Below are 22931 nucleotides of genomic sequence, written 5' to 3' on the forward strand. Positions count from 1 at the left end.
ATGCACAATTCAATCAGAAATAGTTGTGATAAATCATGTGATTTAAAAGAGACCATGTTTGAATCAATACAATCTTATCACACACTGTATTAGTTTTGATGTGGAGTAGCAACAGGATTGTTCCTCAGTCTGGTTTTAGACAGCCCGGCAAGGACCTCAATGATCCTCTATCCCTGACTGCATTGCAGTCTGCACTCTGTAGAGCTCCCCCACTGACTGGTGAACGCTGGGTAGTTACTGGCTTTGTCCCAAATGGCACCCTATTCCCTATACAGTGCACTACTTTTGACCAGAGACCAAATGTAGTGCACTATAAAAGGAAAAGAGTGCAATTAGGAACACACACACTGTCTGCCCCTATTAGACCACATTGTTTCCTGGTAACGAGGCTTCCGTTAGGGGCCGTAAGGTGTTATCGTGTTCAAGTCAAATATTGGCTCTGGCAGAACGGTGTTTTGACAGTCGCGGTCCCACAAAATCATATCATCCATTTGATTGTGCTACAGAAGAGGAAGGGATTCGATTTTATTTCTCCAAATGTGTTCATTCATTGCTCTTTTTTGAGTATTTTAAAGGTTTTTATTCAGTTTTTTTTTAACTTGCTTTGATAAATGTAAGTAATGTCCTTGTTAACTATGGTCCCAAAATGAAGACACCAGTGGCCAAGAAGAAGTGATGTGTATTGTGGAGCCTCTCATTCTCATTTGGGCCCTGTTCATGTGAACAGTGCAGGGGAGGAGGCTGAGACTGGCTGTGACAGGGCATATGAGTCCTTGACCAGACCTCTCAAAGCCGGAGTAAGGACAATCACAGTGGGGATTGTTACTCTGGCTGAAAGTCAGAACAGTCGGATCCTGTGGACAGCACACTGTGTTGGGAGGGAACAAAATAGATTTTTCCGTCAGGGGTCCAACACTTTTTTTTTTTTTCTTCTTTTTTTGGTTTGCAGAGGAACTCAACTCATTGAGAGGATTGGTTGTGGTCTGGCTAATGGATGCAGAGGACTTTATAGTGGGCAGGACACACTCTCATCATGGGCAGAATGAGGATATTAAAGGACCTGACCTGTGGGTTTAGTCTCCAGTCCAGGGCTCTCCAGCCCTGTTCCTGGAGAGCTACCCTCCTGTAGGTTTTTGCTCCAACCCCAGCTGTTATTAACCTGGTTCAGCTTAACAACCGGCTAATTATTAGAATCCGGTGCGCTAGATTAGGGTTGGAGTGAAAACCTACGGGACAGTAGCTGTCCAGGGACAGGGTTAACTTGGAGAGCCCTGGTCTAGTCTATAGTTAGCATAGCGTTACTACAGCATAACTACGTGGCATAGAGCTGTTGGCTGATGTTAATCTCAGACATTAAGGAAGAAGGTTGAAAGGTGATGACAGGTTTATTGTTTTGTAGATGTTGTGTAACATGTTCTGGATTCCCCACCATTGTGTAATCACTCGCCCTGGCATTGAAGTTCTTAGTTATTGTCCCCAGGGCATCGACTTCATTGTGTTACCACCTCCTTATTGCCTTCAGCATAATGTTTCAGGGGGGGAAATATTGCATTTTTTACATTTTTATTTTATTTGAACTTATTTAACCAGGTAGGCCAGTTTGAGAACGAGTTCTCGTTTACAACTGCGACCTAGCCAAGATAAAGCAAAGCAGTGCGACACAGACAACGGGGCGGCAGGTAGCCTAGTGGTTAGAGTTACACATGGAATAAACAAATGTACAGCCAATGACGCAATAGAAAAGTCTATATACAGTGTGTGCAAATGAAGTAAGATTAGGGAGGTAAGGCAATAAATAGGCCATAGTGGTGAAATAATTGCAATTTACACTGGAGTGATGTGCAGAAGATGAATGTGCAAGTAGAGATACTGGGGTGCAAAGGATCAAAAATAATAATATGAGGTAGTTGGATGGGCTATTTACAGATGGGCTATATACAGGTGCAGTGATCTGTAAGCTGCTCTGACAGCTGGTGCTTAAAGTTAGTGAGAGAGATATGAGTCTCCAGCTTCAGTGATTTTTGCAGTTTGTTCCAGTCATTGGCAGCAGAGAACTGGAAGGAAAGGTGGCCAAAGGAGGAATTGGCTTTGGGGGTGACCAGTGAAATATACCTGCTGGAGCGCCGGTGGGTGTTGCTATGGTGACCAGTGAGCTGAGATAAGGCGGAGCTTTTACCTAGCAAAGTCTTATAAATGACCTGGACCCAGTGGGTTTGGCGACGAGTATGAAGCGAGGGCCAGCCAATGAGAGCATACAGGTCGCAGTGGTGGGTAGTATATGGGGCTTTGGTGATAAAACGAATGACACTGTGATAGACTGCATCCAATTTGCTGAGTAGAGTGTTGGAGGCAATTTTGTAAATGACTTCGCCGAAGTCCAGGATCGGTAGGATAGTCAGTTTACGAGGGTATGTTTGGCAGCATGAGTGAAGGATTCTTTGTTGCGAAATAGGATGTAAGACCGTACATCCAGTACACTTATTTTTGTAAATGAGTCTGTAACAATACTAAAGTTGTTACAGTAAAGTTGATAGTGAAGGAATAGATCGATGCAACTCATTGAACTTGATTGATCCAGACCCAAATCCTCAACCTAACCTGTCCTTAACCCGTAACCCAAACCCTAATCGTCAATAGTGATAACCCTAACCACCCTGACCCTAATCATTAACCACCAAGCGATAGACATATCCCACAAGACATTTCACAATCTTCTGAGAAAGGAGCATAACTTTATCAGCACTGTACAACAGAGCTGTTGTGTGACTGTGAGATTGAGGTAGGATAGAATGGTTTCGAATGTTCCCTTTCATGGTGTTTCAAAGTGACATGCGACAACAGAGCCGTTTAACATATAGTGGTTGGCTTCATGTGTTTCTCTGATGCAGGACCAACCACTGCCTATGATAGATCAAGCGATTAACATAGGAAACTATAATGACTTCCATTGTGAGGGGACAACAATGGGATCTTTCAGATGACAACATGGACACAGGAGGCGGTGGGGAGCAAATCGAGCATTTCAAAGTCCAGGCGGGTTCTCGTAATGTGAAGACCTGAGAGCACATTCAGAAGCAAGTTTGTGTCCCAAATGGTGCCCTATTCCCTAAATAGTGCAGTACTTTTAACCAGCTCCCTATGGGTCCTGGTCAAAAGTAATGCACTGCATAGGGAACATGGTCTCATTTGGAGATGAAATTATAGCATTGAAATAGACAGGAAGTATTTTACGGCTGTTGTTTCCGCTTGGCCATGTAGGGAACCCTTGAGAAAGAGATGAATTTCTCAATGGGACTCACCTGGCTAAATAAAGGAGAAATTATATTAAAAAATGAAGTATAAGAACATGAAATGCCTGAGCAAGCTTGTGTGTAATGGGCGATGTCCAGGAAATCTGACATTCCTCACATTACGTATCATTATTCTGATGTTCATTAACTACAGCTTAGCCCAGGAGCCAAGACCGAAGTCAGCGGGAATTAGACTTCAGCTCCGTTTCCACTGGACTTGGTCTGTCACCTCACCTTACTTAAACTCACTTCCTCATCGTTGTCTAGCAACAGTTTGCGCTTATGTAACACAAGCAGGCGGTTTGTGATGCTTAGGAATGAATCATGGTCAGATTTTTGTCAGGTTTTTTCTTTATTTGATAATATCAACTTTTTTTTATGTACAGATTTCTCCAGACTATGGATATAACTGATATAGGATATGTATCAATTCAGAGTCAGAACCACTACAGAGGAATATACAAGATAATGTACCTGTATATTGATATATATCTGATATAATGTATGTGGTAAATCAGTAATATTGGCCTCTAACTAGAGAGAATGTATAGTGGAAATTTCAGCAGAAATGAAACAAATACAATCAGATCCTCAAATATCCATGAAGTCATTGTCTTGTCAAGTTGTGGCAATCAAGTCCTTATATTTCACCATTTAAAACACACATTCCCAAATACTTAGTACATTCCTCACATTAATTCTTACTTGCTTTCTACAATATAATGTTATACCTTTTCTCTTTGTTCGTTTTACAATTTGTATGATTCATTATTCCTGTAATGCGTTGTTGATTGAGTAACTGTGTAGGCTATAAGAAGGGATACATTTTTTATGGCCTTGCTAGTGAGAAATCAGCTTCATTCAATCTGGCTTCATGTAGTTATTGGACAATAATGATGACAGATGCTGTAAAAAAATAATTTGTATTGTGATAAGATATGATATCCAAGACAATCATTGACATTGACATACAGAATAATCAACCTTGGCCAGAATAGTTTACAGCCATTTCACAGACAAAATACTGCTTGTCATCAAATTCTCTGGCACCATTTGCACACTATCTCTTACACAGTACCAAGGAAGAAATGGCAGCTTTAAAAGCTTTAGTCTCTTTGGTTCCATCAAGAATTTCTGTTTGATAAATGTAGGTGATATTTTTGCAAACAATGACATGCACCAAACCCTGTTTGAGTGATTGAAATAAGTACCACCATTATGTGCAAATTCTGTCTCAGAATATGAAGAAAGATTTGTCCCAGCAAGTGTACTCAATAACTATAGCTAATGTAAATAAGCATAAAAAAGCTTTAGATAAGCAGTGTTTTATTCACCATCGATAGAGACAGGGCAGAGGCTACTGAGAATACTGTTCTCACTTCTCAATAGCTCATCAAACATATTCCATGGACCTTTTCCTATGTGGGGTATTGGTACTGTGTACGTGTGTATGTCTTCTCTGTAGCGGTATAGGCATTTGTAAGGTGCAGGGCTCCTCTTGAAGGCACACGCAGGAGGTGACCAGCAGAGAGCCAGCCACCAGGTGTAGAAACCCCGCCGTCCAGCCACAGAACAGGGCATCCCCAAACTCCCAGCGCGGCACAATGGCCGGCACGGCCTCATCAAAGAACCGCATGACCGTCAGGTGAGCGATGTAAGACACAGGTATGAGACCCAGTATCCCTGCGACCAAGCAAAATATCCCCCCCAGCATCTTCATCAATCTCTTCACCCTCAAACCCTCAGACCCCTGGTTGCAGCTGTTGATCCAGTAGATTCCAGGAATGGCTAGCAGGAGACCTAGGAGGCCCGTGGCCACTGTTACACACATGAGGATCCGGGCTAGTTTGATGTCCGGAGGCAGGCCAAGGAGACTGTCATAGGGTCTGCACTCCAGAATTCCAAGGTCCTGCACCACACATGTCTCCCACAGGCCCAGCTCGTAGCTCTCCGCGGGCAGCAGGTCGGTGGACAGGGTCAGCCAGGTGGACATGATGGTGGTGGCCAGCGAGCAGATCCAGGCACCAATAGAGAAGAAGACCCCGAGGAGTTCCATAGCGCACACCCCCGGATCCATAGTGCTGCCCACTCTGAGTGGCCACTCTCTGGCTCCCGAGCTGCCTGCTCTCCCTGTCTCTCTGTGCCACAGTCAACTGCAGCCAGGACTCCTGACTGCTTCTCTCTGCTCCTGTCCTTCTGAACTGCAGCCAGTTGAAGCGAGAGGAAGCCACGGCCAGTAGGTTCCGATCGAGGCTCAATTTGTTCAAAAGACCGTACGCCCAATTAGGGTTTACTACTACCAGCATGGGTTGGGAGGGAGTAACTTCTTCAAACGATCAGTAGCTCACTCATATGCACGCATCATCTGCAGTTGAGAGGAGGAAAGCAGCGGCTTGATGACATGTTGCCCTCCCCTTGGAGGCTCGCTTCAGCCGCTGCCATACTCAGTGGTCAGGAGAGAGTGACTGGGTGAGGAGTGAGAGTCAGACGCATTGAACAACAGCATCATTCAGATCTATGGTGATGTCCATTTCCACACACACAGTGAGGTTGTAGCCTAACGCAGGGTGCTTTTAAAATGCAGACAGGATGTTATAAAAACACTGATTTATTTCACAAAACATACACACATACACACACAGGGGTGTTGTGAGGATGGGGGGATAGTGGGGGCATAATGGAGGGAGGCATAATGATTCTCCTCTGGAACAATTTTGCATTTTTCAAGCACCTGAAGGAACCTTTCCCTGCAATCTAGAGCCATAATCATAATGCCAAATTCTATGTAAAAAAATATTATATTACAGAGAAACAGCAAAAGATTTTTGTTTTGATTTATTCATCAAGAAGGAATCAATAGGCTACATAGCTTGATCAAGTTATACTGAACAAAAATGTAAACGTAACATGCAACAAATTAATCGATTTTACAATGTTACTGTTCACTAAAGGAAATGAGTCAATTCAAATGACTTCATTAGGCCCCAATCTATGGATTTCACATGACTGGGCAGGGGCGTAGCCTTGGGTGGGCCTGGGAGGGCATAGGCCAACCCACTGGGGAGCCAGGCTGAGCCAATCAGAATGAGTCTTCCCTCACAAAAAGGGCTTTATTACAGACAGAAATACTCATCAGTTTCATCAGCTGTCCGGGTGGCTGGTCTCAGACGATCCCGCAGGTAAAGAAGCTGGATGTGAAGGTTCTGGGCTGGCGTGGTTACACGTGGTCTGCGCTTATGAGGCCTGTTGGATGTACTGATAAATTATCTTAAATGCCGTTGGAGACGGTTAATGTGCCCTTCATGGGCATGACGCCACTGAACACACACGCACGCACACGGTGAAAATGCTATTTCTTCTCACTACTAGCTTTGTCTCTTTAGAAACTGTGGGGCCCCATGGAGTGTTGCCAGGGAGATGAGATTAAGTAAGAATAAAACTGATTGTCTGTACCTTTTTAAAATAAGGCTGATGGAAATGGGAGAAGACATCAGATTCTTTGGTTGCTATGTCAACTCAAAAGACAAAACAAGCTATGCTGCTACTTGGGCATTGACATGTCATCTATAGATTTAGGAGAGATTTTGGAGACTCTGAATTGATCAAATACATTCAATAGCCTGTTTATGAAGTGCTATTTTAAAGAAATCAAGTGATTGTTTTACTATACAGAGGTACTCAAAGTGGTGCATTTATTTGATGTGGAACAATATCCAGTGATATGTTCCTTTTTCCTGTATCAGATCTCTGACATACTGAGCTTGTGACCCAAGTAGGAGGCTGAATATGTAGGCCATGTCAAGGAGAGAAGAACAAACATTTTCAACACACAATAGTACACAAATGACCCTCTTTATAGAGGCGGTCTGGTCTGGTGGTCTCTCTGAGTGAACAGTAGCCTACGCACTGACATGAATGAACGGATTAAAAGAAAAATATTTTTTATTTCAGCCACAAGGTGTCACTATTTCACTACTCACAATTCCACCTTCATGCATTGACAGGTTGATCAAATGCATTGTGGGAAGCAGAAATCTATGACGTCCTCTTCTCTCTTTTCTAAACAGGTTTGGCCGGCGATAACCTAACACAGTATCAAAATGCATTCATTATTGATGATTATATAGCTAAGAGATATTAGATGTCTTTATTTTGAGGAGTCGGGTTGTGTGAACAATGGACGGAGACGGTAAGTATGCATTTCATAGCATGTCTAATAATGTCATAATTAATAAAGGTTGACGCATATCTGGCCAAATCTTAACTAGAATTAACGTTAACATTTTTGGTCTCATTACATCCATATCTACTTGCTATAGCTAGCTATATCTAATAGCTACATGAAGGCATATGTCCCTGTCACTGATCAATGATTTGTAATTCAGTATTCATGCATGGCCCTCAAGTAGCTAGACTACTCTTCTTGACTGCTCAGTAGCGTTACTGTTTTCACTGCTTCTGCATGACGTAGCTACCCACAGAGGGGAAAAAAACATCACAGAATTATAGCGACCATTTATCCAAGTAAGCTGCTAATGTAGTTACGTGCAATAAAATGCTAATAAGAACATAAAAATAGGGCCCACTGTCAACCCTGGACAAATGTCCAAACTGAAGCTAAAACTTGGACACATTATGACAAGGTCTGTCTGGTGATCCGAATCCCAAGAATTACAATTTTATACATCTCATGGGCATTATTGGCAGCATAGTGCTTTATACTGTGTTGAGAATCAGAGACCTGCCTTGGCTGGGTTCGGTCTCTTCAACCTCTTGTCTGTGTGTGTCTTTTAGAGGGGTTGGGATAAAGCAGAAGTTTATCTCTGTTGAACATGTATGAAGGTCTTCATTAGACAGTAAAAAACGGGCATGTGTGAAGGCCTTCATTAGACAATAAAAACCAAATCTTATTTTGTCTCTCTGTCCAGGGGCCAGCAGTACTGGGGCCACTCCCTCAGAGGAGATGAATGGTACTGGGAATCTGATGGACTTCCTGGATGAGCCCTTCCCTGACGTCAGCACCTACGAAGACTTCCACACCATTGACTGGCTACGGGAGAAGTCACGCGACACAGACCGCCATAGGAAGGTGAGGGGAGCACACACACACACCCACACCCAGCTCTACACTCTAAGCATTTTCTTCTTCTTCCTCCCCAGAGGATATAATTCTTCATCCTCTTCTTCATAATCGTCATCACCATAGAAAAACTCTTTATGTCCACCTGATTATCTTAACCTGATGATCCGTTGAATCTGCCGCTGATGGTTGATTTGATGGTTGTTCTAGATCACCACCAAGAGTAAGGAGTCTTACTGGGAGCTGATTAAGAGTCTTCTGGATGCCTGGTCAGGATGGGTGGTGATGCTGCTCATAGGAATGCTCACAGGTAGGAACCGAGGAGGCATCCTGCAAAAAGTCTGACCTCTTTGGTACCGCTCTAGTCTCTTGTAGTATGGCGCACATGAGATTTGCTTCTGGGTGCCGGGATTCATACTGCACACACATGACACGTGGCTCTCTTAACAAACAATCACAAGTCACACAGCCAGAGTTGTGAAATACCACGTCTGGTTTGAATCCTTTTGATAGGCTTGCCTCTTCCCTTGCTTAGTGTGATCTGTGATCTCGTGCTGCGTGTCCTCCCGTGTAGGCACGCTGGCTGGAGTGATCGACCTGGCTGTGGACTGGATGACCGACCTGAAAGAAGGGGTGTGTCTGTCTGCATTCTACTATAGCCATGAGCAGTGTTGCTGGACCTCCAACGAGACCACCTTCGACGACAGAGACAAGTGTCCGCAGTGGCAGAAGTGGGCCGAGCTGATGACCGGTCACTCTGAGGTCAGCAGATCAATAACCGTTAACCAGACGTCCTCTTGATTTAAAGCCACAGTACTGAGTCTGTGTTTTTAGCCCGACGAACGGCAGCCGTCACGTGGCTAGGTAAAGGGGTGTGACTTGGGGAAATGTAACCACTCTAAGTTTCTGAGGTTTATCTTGGTGTTTGTTGTGGTAGCGGGTGGGATGATTGTGCATCAGGTCCTTAAACCCATACATCCCACCTGTTCTTGTTTCTCCAGGGTGCCGGGGCGTATGTGTTGAATTACTTCCTGTATGTGTTGTGGGCGCTGTTATTCTCTTTCCTGGCTGTGTCTCTAGTAAGAGTCTTTGCCCCCTACGCCTGTGGGTCAGGTATTCCTGAGGTGAGTGTTTTGAAATGGTAGCGTTCCCAAATAGAAAATAACCTCGCCTATAGTATTTGAAATACTTCGTTTTCATTGGCTGAAAAGAGTGTGCATTCATTTCCGATAACTGCACAGTTGCAAAGGTTATCCCAGTGAGGGGACGCTGTGTGTCGTCTTGTGTAGATTAAAACCATCCTGAGTGGGTTCATCATCCGGGGGTACCTGGGGAAGTGGACCCTGTTGATCAAGACGGTGACCCTGGTCCTGGCTGTGTCCTCCGGGCTCAGCCTGGGGAAGGAGGGGCCCCTGGTCCACGTGGCCTGCTGCTGTGGTAACCTCTTCTGCTCCCTGTTCTCTAAGTACAGCAAGAATGAGGGCAAGCGCAGAGAGGTACAGTAATAGCCCATTACGCTCCCATTTTTGCGGAAATAATACAATTTGGGGAAATTGGAACAATTTTAAAGTATTTAGTTGTAGTCTGTATGTAACTCAGCTGGTCTGTTGTGCAGGTGTTATCGGCTGCTGCTGCTGCTGGGGTGTCAGTGGCTTTTGGAGCCCCGATTGGAGGAGTTCTCTTCAGCCTGGAGGAGGTGTTGTATACTTAAGTCTGTTATAAATCACCTGCTGTGTCCATTCAATCAAATGTCATCTCACTTCCAGATATGTCATTGTTATTCTTTTTGATCCATTGCCTTTAAAATGCTAAAGTGTTTCAGTTGAACTGCCGTCGGTATGTAATCTCTGTCCTCTTCAGGTGTTTCAGTTGAACTGCCGTCGGTATGTAATCTCTGTCCTCTTCAGGTGTTTCAGTTGAACTGCCGTCGGTATGTAATCTCTGTCCTCTTCAGGTGAGTTACTACTTCCCGCTGAAGACTCTGTGGCGCTCCTTCTTCGCTGCGTTGGTGGCGGCCTTCACCCTGCGCGCCATCAACCCGTTCGGTAACAGCAGACTGGTCCTGTTCTACGTGGAGTACCACACCCCCTGGTACATGGCTGAGCTGGTCCCCTTCATCCTGCTGGGGGTGTTCGGGGGCCTCTGGGGAACCCTCTTCATCCGGGGGAACATCGCCTGGTGTAGGAGGAGGAAGACCACTCTGCTGGGGAAGTACCCCGTCCTAGAGGTAACTAACTGTGGCAACCTATTCCCTGGCCTATATAGGGCACTACTTTTGACCAGGACCCATAGGGTGGTTCTTCCATTGAGTTACTTGTTACTAGCACTGATTTAGAAGATAGTAGATTGTGATTTGGCCTATCTTAGTTGAATGCCCTAATTGTACAGTTGAAGTCGGAAGTTTACATACAACTTAGGTTGGAGTCAGTAAAACTTGTTTTTCAACCACTCCACAAATTTCTTGTTAACAAACTATAGTTTTGGCAAGTCTGTTAGGACATCAACTTTGTGCATGACACAAGTCATTTTTCCAACAATTGATTATAGACAGATTATTTCACTTATAATTCACTGTATCACAATTCCAGTGGGTCAGAAGTTTACATACACTAAGTTGACTGTCCCTTTAAGTATATCATGGCTTTAGAAGCTTCTGATAGGCTAATTGACATCATTTGAATCAATTGGAGGTGTACTTGAGGATGTATTTCAAGGCCTACCTTCAAACTCAGTGCCTCTGCTTGACATCATGGGAAAATCAAAAGAAATCAGCCAAGACCTCTGAAAAAAATTGTAGACCTCCACAAGTCTGGTTCATCCTTAGGAGCAATTTCCAAATGCCTTAAGGTACAACGTTCATCTGTACAAACAATAGCACGCAAGTTTAAACACCATGGGACCACGCAGCTGTCATTCTGCTCAGGAAGGAGACGCCTTCTGTCTCCTAGAGATGAACGTACTTTGGTGCGAAAAGTGCAAATCAATCCCAGAACAAAAGCAAAGGACCTTGTGAAGATGCTGGAGGAAACGGGTACAAAAGTATCTATATCCATAGTAAAACGAGTCCTATATCGACATAACCTGAAAGGCCGCTCAGCAAGGAAGAAGCCACTGCTCCAAAACCGCCATAAAAAAGCCAGACTATGGGTTGTAACTGCACATGGGGACAAAGATTGTACTTTTGGAGAAATGTCCTCTGTTCTGATAAAACTAAAATATAACTTTTTGGACATAATGACCATTGTTATGTTTGGAGGAAAAAGGGGGATGCTTGCAAGCCGAAGAACACCACCCCAACTGTGAAGCACGGGGGTGGCAGCATCATGTTGTGGGGGTGCTTTGCTGCAGGAGGGACTGGTGCACTTTACAAAATAGATGGCATCATAAGGCGGGAAAATAATGTGGATATATTGAAGCAACATCTCAAGACATCAGTCAGGAAGTTAAAGCTTGGTCACAAATGGGTCTTCCAAATGGACAATGACCCCAAGCATCCAAAGTTGTGGCAAAATGGCTTAAGGACAACAAAGTCAAGGTATTGGAGTTGCCATCACAAAGCCCTGACCTCAATCCCGTAGAAAATGTGTGGGCAGAACTGAAAAAGTATATGTGAGCAAGGAGGCCTACAAACCTGACTCAGTTACACCAGCTCTGTCAGGAGGAATGGGCCAAAATTCACCCAGCTTATTGTGGGAAGCTTGTGGAAGGCTACTCAAAAGGTTTGACACAAGTTAAACAATTTAAAGTCAATGCTACCAAATACTAATTGAGTGTATGTAAACTTCAGACCCACTGGGAATGTGATGAAAGAAATAAAAGCTGAAATAAATCATTCTCTCTACTATTATTCTGACATTTCACATTCTTAAAATAAAGTGGTGATCCTAACTGACCTAAGACAGGGAATTTTTACTAGGATTAAATGTCAGGAATTGTGAAACTGAGTTTAAATGTATTTGGCTAAGGTGTATGTAAACTTCCGACTTCAACTGTAACTAAGTTGATCTGGATAAGAGCAACTGCTAAATGACTCAAATGTAATGCCAGTTTCTGCTTCTTAATTTTTGGGATCTTTGCCGGTTTACTGTAAAGCACCTTGTGAGAACTGCTGATGTAAAAAGGGCTTCATCAATAAACGTGATTGATTTGATTGATTTAAGGTGATCGTGATAACGGGTATCACCGCGGTCCTGGCGTTCCCTAACCCGTACACGCGGCGCAGCACCAGCGAGCTCATCTCCGAGCTGTTCAACGACTGCGGTGCGCTGGAGTCCTCTCAGCTGTGTGACTACGTTAATAACCCCAACATGAGCCGTCCAGTGGACGACATCCCAGACCGCCCTGCTGGACCCGGGGTCTACAGCGCTCTGTGGCAGCTGGCCCTGGCGCTTATCTTTAAGATTGTAATAACGATCTTCACCTTTGGCATGAAGGTCAGTATGCTGTACGGCATGGCTAGATGGGGGTTATGATAGCTGACGTAAGCAGCTATGAAATGTTACCGAACTGCTTATGAATGCATTATGTACGAGTTATGAAATATGAAAATGTTAGGTCCTTTTATGTAGGTGCCATTCAAATAAAGTGTTGCCACGTTTTGATCCCAGATATTGTGAGTAGGGTCACCGTGCTCTTGGGTGATTGTTGTGTTCAGATCACCTCTCAACCATGTTGTTTTATGTCAAATCAAATCAAATTTATTTATATAGCCCTTCGTACATCAGCTGATATCTCAAAGTGCTGTACAGAAACCCAGCCTAAAACCCCAAACAGCAAGCAATGCAGGTGTAGAAGCACGGTGGCTAGGAAAAACTCCCTAGAAAGGCCAAAACCTAGGAAGAAACCTAGAGAGGAACCAGGCTATGTGGGGTGGCCAGTCCTCTTCTGGCTGTGCCGGGTGGAGATTATAACAGAACATGGCCAAGATGTTCAAATGTTCATAAATGACCAGCATGGTTGAATAATAGTAAGGCAGAACAGTTGAAACTGGAGCAGCAGCACAGTCAGGTGGACTGGGGACAGCAAGGAGTCATCATGTCAGGTAGTCCTGGGGCACGGTCCTAGGGCTCAGGTCCTCCGAGAGAGAGAAAGAAAGAGAGAATTAGAGAGAGCATATGTGGGGTGGCCAGTCCTCTTCTGGCTGTGCCGGGTGGAGATTATAACAGAACATGGCCAAGATGTTCAAATGTTCATAAATGACCAGCATGGTTGAATAATAGTAAGGCAGAACAGTTGAAACTGGAGCAGCAGCATGGCCAGGTGGACTGGGGACAGCAAGGAGTCATCATGTCAGGTAGTCCTGGGGCATGGTCCTAGGGCTCAGGTCCTCCGAGAGAGAGAAAGAAAGAGAGAAGGAGAAAATTAGAGAACGCACACTTAGATTCACACAGGACAGCAAATAGGACAGGAGAAGTACTCCAGATATAACAAACTGACCCTAGCCCCCCGACACAAACTACTGCAGCATAAATACTGGAGACACTGTGGCCCCATGTCCTCTGTGTTGTCTTCAGATCACCTCTCAACCATGTTGTTTTATGTCCTCTGTGTTGTCTTCAGATCACCTCTCAACAGTGTTGTTTTATGTCCTCTGAGTTGTCTTCAGATCACCTCTCAACCGTGTTGTTTTATGTCCTCTGTGTTGTCTTCAGATCACCTCTCAACCGTGTTGTTTTATGTCCTCTGTGTTGTCTTCAGATCACCTCTCAACCGTGTTGTTTTATGTCCTCTGTGTTGTCTTCAGATCACCTCTCAACCATGTTGTTTTATGTCCTCTGTGTTGTCTTCAGATCACCTCTCAACCATGTTGTTTTATGTCCTCTGTGTTGTCTTCAGATCCCGTCTGGGCTGTTTATCCCCAGTATGGCTGTGGGGGCCATCGCTGGGCGAATCGTAGGCATCGCTGTGGAGCAGATGGCCTACCATCACCACGACTGGATCATCTTTAAGAACTGGTGTCGTCCCGGAGCCGACTGTGTTACCCCAGGCCTCTACGCTATGGTGGGCGCTGCCGCATGTCTGGGTGAGTCGTCATTAGGGTAGTGTTCATTAGGCACCAAACGGAAGAAGACAGACTGAAACAGAGAGGGATTACTCTATAAAATAAACACTCAGGTCATCAACTTTTGTTTTGTTGTTTATAGGAGGTGTGACCCGGATGACCGTGTCCCTGGTGGTCATTATGTTTGAGCTGACCGGTGGTCTGGAGTACATCGTCCCCCTCATGGCCGCAGCCGTCACCAGTAAGTGGGTAGCGGACGCCTTTGGGAAGGAGGGTATCTACGAGTCCCACATCCAACTCAACGGCTACCCCTACCTGGACGTCAGGGACGAGTTCACACACAGGTATTACGGGATACATATTAGGAACTTTGTCATTCCTCCTCCTCAGGGGTGGTACCTCACACCTCCCCTAGTCCAAGTCTCAACCCTGCAGTAGTCAAGAGTCACCCCTTCTCAAAGGGCTGGTTTTACCAGACACAAATTAAGCATAGTCCTGAACTAAAAATATATTTAAATGGAGATTCTCCATGCTTTTGCTTCCAGGAGTTGGATTAAACTGTGTCTGAGAAACAGACCCTAAGAATTCCCAATATGTGATCCGTACACAGGACCCTGGCCACGGATGTGATGCGTCCCAGGCGCAGTGAGCCCCCCCTGGCCGTGTTGACCCAGGACAGCACCACGGTGGAGGATGTGGAGACGCTCATCAAGGACACCGACTACAACGGCTTCCCTGTGGTCGTGTCCCGAGAGTCAGAGCGCCTCATCGGCTTCGTCCAGCGCAGGGAACTCACTGTGGCCATCAGTAAGACATTAACCCTGGCTCTCACGCACACGCACACACACACACACATATTTTAAATACTTTATTCAAATCCACAAATCACATTACGATCAAGAAGGATTCAAACATTTCGAAGGTCTTGGATGCATAGACACTTAAGGATACAGAAAGCACGTTCTCCATACAGCTATGATGCCCATAACAGCTGCAAGAGAACAGTACCTTGCTAATTGCTTTGCTCAAGTCTTAAACGGGCCTGCAATCTAAAGGCCGTGTACTGTAAGCCTAGAGTATGCAACGTGGCCGAGGCTGCCAAATATCAGTGCTACCGACATGCACTCATTTCCAAGGCTGTGCATGCGTGATATGAGGGGCTTGTATTTAAGAAGCTTTTCAGCAAAGGCCCACTCCATCCAACAATCAAATGAGCAACCCACTTCCAAAATGACCTCCTCTCTCTGGCCTCCCTCGACAATGTCAATATCTAGGGTACTAATAAAGGTTCCATTTAACGAAAAATAGCAGGACTGTTACATTAGGTAGTTTTCACCGTGAAATGACAGGCTAAATATTTTTTTTCAATAGTTTGGAGAACGTGAATTGTAAGTTGTGATCAATAGCTACTGTAAGTCCCATATAAAGCCATCAGCATGTGTTGAGCAATACTGTATTTAATGTGTCGGTTCATTAGCTGTTGTGTCAGAGGAGCCACAGCTGATACTTCACTCTCTCTCTCTCTCTCTCTCTCTCTCTCTCTCTCTCTCTCTGTCACTCTGTCACTCTGTCACTCTGTCACTCTGTCACTCTGTCACTCTGTCACTCTGTCACTCTGTCTCTCTGTCTCTCTGTCTCTCTGTCTCTCTGTCTCTCTGTGTGTCTGTGTGTCTGTGTCTCTCTCTCTGTCTCTCTCTCTGTCTCTGTCTCTGTCAGAGACTGCCCGTCAGAAGCAGGACGGGGTGGTGAGCAGCTCTGTGGTCTACTTCACGGAGGACAACCCCCAGGTGGCCGAGGCCTGCGACCCCCAGCCCCTGAAGCTGCGGCGCATCCTCAACCTCAGCCCCTTCACCGTCACGGACCACACCCCCATGGAGACCGTGGTGGACATCTTCAGAAAGCTGGGCCTCCGACAGTGTCTGGTCACCAGAAGCGGGTGAGTCTGTCATCAGTCAATGAACCAATCAAACATCGTCTTCGTCCACCAGATGAGTTTAGCATGTATTATGTTGCAATCATCGAGCAGTTTCCCATGAGCGACATACAGTCCAGGGCCCCGGTTTCCCGATAGCGATGGAATTTAGGCTTACGACTGTTTTAACAACGGACCTTTCCTACAACGGCCCGTAAAATGTAACAAATACGTTTCCCAAAACACCACCCAGATAGAACGTTCGCTAAATTACGTTGTTGATGCATTAGCGCAATAATAATGGGATCGAAGGGAAGACGGCGCTGCTTTCGCATCAGCGTTCTCCCTTTTCAAATCTTACCTTAACATTAGAATTATTCCACAACACTGACGACAGATCAGCTCCCATGAGATATTATCACCTATGGCAACAAATATTAAAGTGTCTAATTCTAATGCTTACCCTGTAACAATGCACTAAATCAAGTGAAACTTTAGTAACGGTGGCTTTGGGAAACAGCTCAGAGATTTAAGTATGCTCCTTTTGAAGGTTCTAACAATAAACCTAGCCTTGAGATGCTTTTGGGAAAACGGGCACAGTATTCTAAAGTAGGCTCATTTTACTTTGGTGTTAGATTTATGAAGACTATAGACTCTGTTGAATCATTCCGAGGTTTATTGGATGGTGGAATGATTTCTATTTTGTTTTGTCTATCGTCCCCCCCCTCTAGGCGTCTGTTGGGCATCATCACTAAGAAGGATGTCCTCCGTCACATGGCCCAGATGATGAACCAGGACCCAGAATCCATCATGTTTAACTAAGAAGAAGAAGAAGAAGCTTTATTATCCACAGCACCTCTTTGCCCCTCCCCTCCCTTAGACTGTAAATAGTGAAACGCTACTGTAACCTGCAATGAAGAAAAGTCACCTCTCAAATACAGGCCCCCAGTGTTTAGAATGTAGGGATGGAGCAAGAGGGGTGAAGAAAGAGGGGGATCAGGATTAAGATGGATAAATGCTACAAAGAAAATGGACGGATGAATAAAGGGGGGGGGGTGTAAGGACGAAGGAGGAGGATGAATGAAGAGGGTGTGAGGACCAGGAAAGAGGGATCAAGAGGGCGGGGTGGAGGAATAGGGGTGTGAGGACCAAGATGGAGAGATGCCGGAAGAGAGGTGTCAATCATGGCAAGGAGGGAAGCATCTTATGTCTGGCATGAGTATGTTTTAGTTTGATGTGTTGCTGACGCCATATTTATGTTTTCAGTGACGCTTCAAGGCCGACTGCAACTGACCCGACTGCAACTGACTTCAGTCTAAGTTGTCAATGTTAAGTTGGTGGCCCTTAGAACCCATTGTTCCCATGGTATGTTTCACATGTTGATGTTACTTTGACATTTGCGGCTTCTCAAATGTTTCTCAATATTGAACTGTAATAACATAGTTTTAACACTGGTACTGTATGTATTTGCTAGAAGACCGCGTATCATGTCAATTGATTTAGTTTATCCAGGATATTTTTTTTATATTTTTTTTTGCAATAAAGAATGCACTTTGGAAGAAAAATAGCTGAACCAGAAAACACCACCAAGTACAATGTTTTTCTTGTTACTTTATAGTTCTCACTCCATGCTGTCCCCCACCAGTTTCATAGGTTTTGTTTTAATATGCTGAGGGAATGTATTGTGGAAAACAACTGTGGAACTATTGAACCTGCCTCACTTCCGTTCTGTTTGTTTTATCCTATGCTTGTCAGTCCTGACGAGCCACTGTGGTTGTGGATTTAGCCACACTAGGTTCTCTTTGTCATTTCATACCAAAAGATAATTCAATTTTTATTCATATCTTTTCAAATCCATCCATCCATTGTTACTACTGTATTGAGAAACTATCAATTTGTCATTATCTCAAGCAATTGAACACTACTGTAGTTTATTTATTATTCTAATATGAGCTGTTCAACATTACTGTAACTTGGAACTGGTACAGAAAACAGATATTAGCACTTTTGTTGGTGTTTGTAAATAACGTCTAAGTGATGCACAATATACTATTTGCAATGTTCTGACATTAAATAAAAGGGATGTTGTGTCAACAAGGATGAGATTGTATTTATGTAATTGTATTATATAACAGATACAAAGTTTAAGACATAATTCAATTGCGGGAGGCATATGATACTCATCACATGCTAGTAATATCTTTGTCATATGTGAGGTTGAAACACAAGGAACCCAGACAAATGAATAATTGAGGGTTGCTATAATAAACTTAGCAAAAAAAGAAACGCCCCTTTTTCAGGACCCTGTTTTTCAAAGATAATTCCCATGCTTGTTCAATGAACCATAAACAATGAATGAACATGCACCTGTGGAACGGTCGTTAAGACACTAACAGCTTACAGATGGTAGGCAATTAAGGTCACAGGTATGAAAACGTACGACACTAAAGAGGCCTTTCTACTGACTCTGAAAAACACCAACAGAAAGATGCCCAAGGCCCCTGCTCATCTGTGTGAACGTGCCTTGGGCATGCTGCAAGGAGGCATGAGGACTGCAGATGTGGCCAGGGCAATAAATTGCAATGTCCGTACTGTGAGACGCCTAAGACAGCGCTACAGGGAGACAGGACAGACGGCTGATCGTCCTCGCAGTGGCAGACCACGTGTAACAACACCTGCACAGGATCGGTACATCCGAACATCACACCTGCGAGACAGGCACAGGATGGCAACAACTGCCCAGTTACACCAGGAACGCACAATCCCTCCATCAGTGCTCAGACTGTCCACAATAGGCTGAGAGAGGCTGGACTGACAACTTGTAGGCTTGTTGTAAGGCAGGTCCTCACCAGACATCACCGACTACGTTGCCTATGGGCACACACCCACCCTCGATGGACTGGACAGGACTCAACGCTGTGCATTACAGAAAAGACATCCTCTTCCCTCATGTGGTACCCTTCCTGCAGGCTCATCCTGACATGACCCTACAGCATGACAATGCCACTAACCATACTGCTTGTTCTGTGTGTGATTTCCTGCAAGACAGGAAAGTCAGTGTTCTGCCATGGCCAGCGAAGAGCCCGGATCTCAATCCCATTGAGCACGTCTGAGTAGGGTAACATCTCAAAGCGAAGAGCCCGGATCTCAATCCCATTGAGCACGTCTGAGTGGGGTAACATCTCAAAGCAAGAACTGGCAAATCTGGTGCAGTCCATGAGGGGGAGATGCACTGCAGTACATGCAGTACCAGCTACATATTGTTACCCCCCCCATGTTAAGTTTGCTGAAAATAAACGCAGTTGATAATGAGAGGACGTTTCTTTTTTTGCTGAGTTTATTATTTAGGTTCTACTGACAAACAGGTTATGGTCACATTATTTTTAAAAAGAGGACCAAGTTCTAAGATCAGGTCATCCCATAAACAGCCTGCTTTGACACCTGCGCTGTTTTAAAATTCAAATAGGGTTATTTACACATAGTGTTTTATTATAAATAAAACAAACTATTTGAGATACAACACACTGTACAAACTCTTAATTGTCAGTGTTACTGTTTTGCAATTAAATATTTCAGTAATAGACAGCAGAGGGCACTACCCTGGACCTGGGGCGGCAGGGTAGCCTAGTGGTTAGAGCGTTGGACTAGTAACCGAAAGGTTGCAAGGTCGAATCTCCGAGCTGACAAAGTACAAATCTGTCATTCTACTCCTGGACAGACAGCTGAGGGGTTGTAGGTTCCTAGGCCGTCATTGTAAATAAGAATTTGTTCTTAACTGACTTGCCTAGTTAAATAAAGGTAAAATAAACTGTTGTCGTGCAAACAAGCTACAAGTGTATGACATTCATTGGAAATTATTACTGTAAACAATGTAACCAAATAAACGGTTGCTAGCTAGATGATATCATCACACATTGGATCGAGCTAGCTAGCAAGCTACATAACGTTTGCTGTGAGTACTGTACTTGGCTCCACGCATACAGTACGTGCGGGTTCTTCGTCTACTACTAGCTATAATACTCCTGTTGGAAGTCCTGGCTCCTGATTTTTTTTCAGAACAAATCTGAATAGAGACGAGCGGCTGGATGCAGATGATTGGTAATTGGCTAACTAGATAGTTAATAATCCCTTGATACATTAGTGACAGGAATTGCTTAATGAGTTGACCGCTGATATTTGTTAGCATAATTTCAGTGTTTGCTGGTAGCTGCAAGAGACAGTTAGCCAACGGAAGCTAGCTAGCTGGCTAGAGGAGCCAGAGATTCAGCGTTGATTTATAGCTTTAGCTGCATTTAATCAAATGTTAGCTAGCTAACTATTTAACACTACTGTTTTAACTACCTAGATAGTTATGTGTCTGTATAGCAAGTCATTCGTAATGTTTCAAGTTAGCTAGTTATCAATTTTGTTTAGCACAAATGCGACCTAGCTAGCTCTCATTTACTAAGCTAGCCAGCTAGCATGGCTAAACCAATAACACTAGCTAGCAACTTTCACAACATGTGAAGTAGCTAGCTAACTAGCTCGGTAACTGACGTTAGCGAAGTAAATTCTGTATCGATGCTTCAATAAAAATGGGGCTTTATTGCTGTGAAACGTTCGTGTGTCATTCTCAGTTCAGTAGTCCACCTAAATACTATTGTTATTAACTAGCTACTCATTGTTACACTGACTGTAATTACACTGTGTTGCTTAGTTTGTGTTACAATGAGGTCTATTGTTTGCAGTACTTGTTATAATAGGTCTGTATCCCCTTTCTATTTTAGGTCTACAGGAAAGTGAAGAATTACTGAAGAATGAAGTACAATCATTTCAGCAACCCTCTTCTTCATCCTCAGTCCTCTTGTCCACAACTGATCATATTTGTAGTTTGATCTGGAACACTAGTGACTTAAAACCCCTGGACAGTTCCTGACTGGACTCTGTTATCTCTGCATTCTTGACTTCCCCGTGATTTCATCTCCACAAGCATATTTTTGGGAAAAACATTACACACTTTCTGGGATATAGGAAAGTGTGTAATATATCTGGGATATAGGCCTACACTACACTTGAGATCTTCTCTGTGAGCAGACTAGGAGCAGACTATACATTTTTCCTTGTCTCGTGATACTGTGGGCGTTATACCATTGGTGAGACACTATGGAGTGGAATATGGAGTACTGTATGGAACAGGTTATGCAGAAGGACCTGGGTAGGAGACTACAGGTGGGCCAGGACATCATAGACTCCATCCTAGACAAGGACAAGTCCCAGGTCCTGGAGCAGGACCAGACCATGCTGGACAGAATGGTGGATGGTGTCGCTACCAACTGGGTCAACTCCAGCAATTTCAAGGTATGGGATACCATGGGATGGCACTGTCACAGGCAGCCAAAAACTTGCCGCTATAACCATAAGGTGAAAGTGGCTGGTGTAACACAAGTGTAGGAAAGAATCTGTCACTCACTGGGACATAATTCAGCAATGGTGTGTGAGACTCACCTGGGGGGAGAATATAACCTACAGGCCCAGTGGCTTCAAACGTCACGCAAAGGCTTGCTGTGCATAATATTAGGTGGATTGCTTTATAGGCCTACTTCATGTCAGTGATGAGCTGACCAGTGGGTTAGCTCCTGATGACCGTTGATGGCCGCTCGGTACAATGGGGCTTTTAATAGCTGGTTGTCATAAAGAACAGTGCAGAATGAGGTGGATGGACTCTAAACCACTTGGTGTCTGTGATCCCTGTGTATCCTAGTACTCTGCTAATTTGAAGGTCTTCTTGACCCCCAGATCCCACCAGAGTAGATCTCACCTTGTCAGTCCTAGATAAGATGTGATTGGGATTCATCAGATGTAGCCTAAGCCTAGCTAACCTACATGTCCAGCAAACCAAAACATTACATCACCCACCCATTCTTTCACTGTTAGGTCTTCAGCCTCAGCACAGGCACAAACACAAGATGAAGGCTGAGCGGTAAGGAATTCATTCTTCACCAAGGGGACGGTTATCTGTTTGGTGGCCTGAATCCTTTGTGTTTGATCTGTATCCACTCGAGACAGTATTCCCCTAGGGACATTTGTCCTGCAAACTCTAGCTAACTACAACATCACTGCACTGCGGAAAGGCTATAGTATAATATGGGACCCTGATGTTATCAGCAGAGCAGACAATTCGGCCCAGCTATTCAAACTCCACAAATGTTCAGCCAGACTGTCAGGGGTCAGAGTCTCTAACTGCTTCTTCCATGTAAACATTGAGGTGGCGGAGCGGGACACTATCAACACTACACCTTGTTTTTCTCATGCTCTGATGTTGAACAATCTATCGACTGAGCTCGAGCACGGGGTTCGCTTGCTTTGATTTGTCTGTGCTTTCAGGCTGGAGCTGACCTCTGAACTCTGTGTGTGATGAAGGGAGAAGCCATGTCAACAACTCTGCTGCCACACACACACGCGCACTCACACGCATAGAAAACAGCTTACCTCTCTTGCAGCGAATCAGAACGCTGCACCCTGTGCTGCTCTAGAAACGGTGTCCCCTTCAATCAGAGTGATTACTCCGAGAGAACAGTACAGTAATGGGGACATGGATTCCCACGGCGATAGTGGTGAGCTTATTTTACAAACTATCATTAGGCTACCCCAGATGAGACCCAGTTTGTC

General features: G+C 44.5%; 3 protein-coding genes across 3 annotated transcripts in view; 2 read left to right on the forward strand and 1 right to left on the reverse strand.

Moving 5' to 3' along the window:
• Positions 1–3636: 3636 nt before the first annotated feature.
• On the reverse strand, positions 3637–5746 carry LOC112266527 (putative claudin-24). The gene has a single exon (XM_024444084.2). It carries the CDS (start codon positions 5365–5367, stop codon positions 4684–4686), a length of 684 nt encoding a protein of 227 aa, XP_024299852.1. The 5' UTR covers positions 5368–5746; the 3' UTR covers positions 3637–4683.
• A 1545-nt stretch (positions 5747–7291) lies between these two features.
• LOC112266528 (H(+)/Cl(-) exchange transporter 4) lies at positions 7292–18381 on the forward strand. Its single transcript, XM_042297036.1, has 14 exons — positions 7292–7479; positions 8219–8379; positions 8581–8680; positions 8945–9132; positions 9372–9494; positions 9660–9866; positions 9986–10066; positions 10325–10597; positions 12531–12803; positions 14206–14392; positions 14514–14715; positions 14982–15178; positions 16088–16307; positions 17015–18381. The coding sequence occupies exons 1-14, from the start codon at positions 7467–7469 to the stop codon at positions 17103–17105; spliced, it is 2316 nt and encodes a 771-aa protein (XP_042152970.1). The 5' UTR covers positions 7292–7466; the 3' UTR covers positions 17106–18381.
• A 1628-nt stretch (positions 18382–20009) lies between these two features.
• Positions 20010–22931, forward strand: part of LOC112267722 (CLIP-associating protein 1-like) — a 39717-nt gene continuing 36795 nt past the window's right edge. Inside the window, exons 1-2 of the mRNA XM_042297037.1 lie at positions 20010–20381; positions 21050–21620. Coding sequence (XP_042152971.1) covers positions 21426–21620 — 195 coding nt within the window. The 5' untranslated portion in view covers positions 20010–20381; positions 21050–21425. The remainder of the gene's footprint in view (positions 20382–21049; positions 21621–22931) is intronic.

This window comes from Oncorhynchus tshawytscha, linkage group LG14 (assembly GCF_018296145.1).
Source record: "Oncorhynchus tshawytscha isolate Ot180627B linkage group LG14, Otsh_v2.0, whole genome shotgun sequence".
In the NCBI taxonomy this organism is placed as follows: Eukaryota; Metazoa; Chordata; class Actinopteri; order Salmoniformes; family Salmonidae; genus Oncorhynchus; species Oncorhynchus tshawytscha.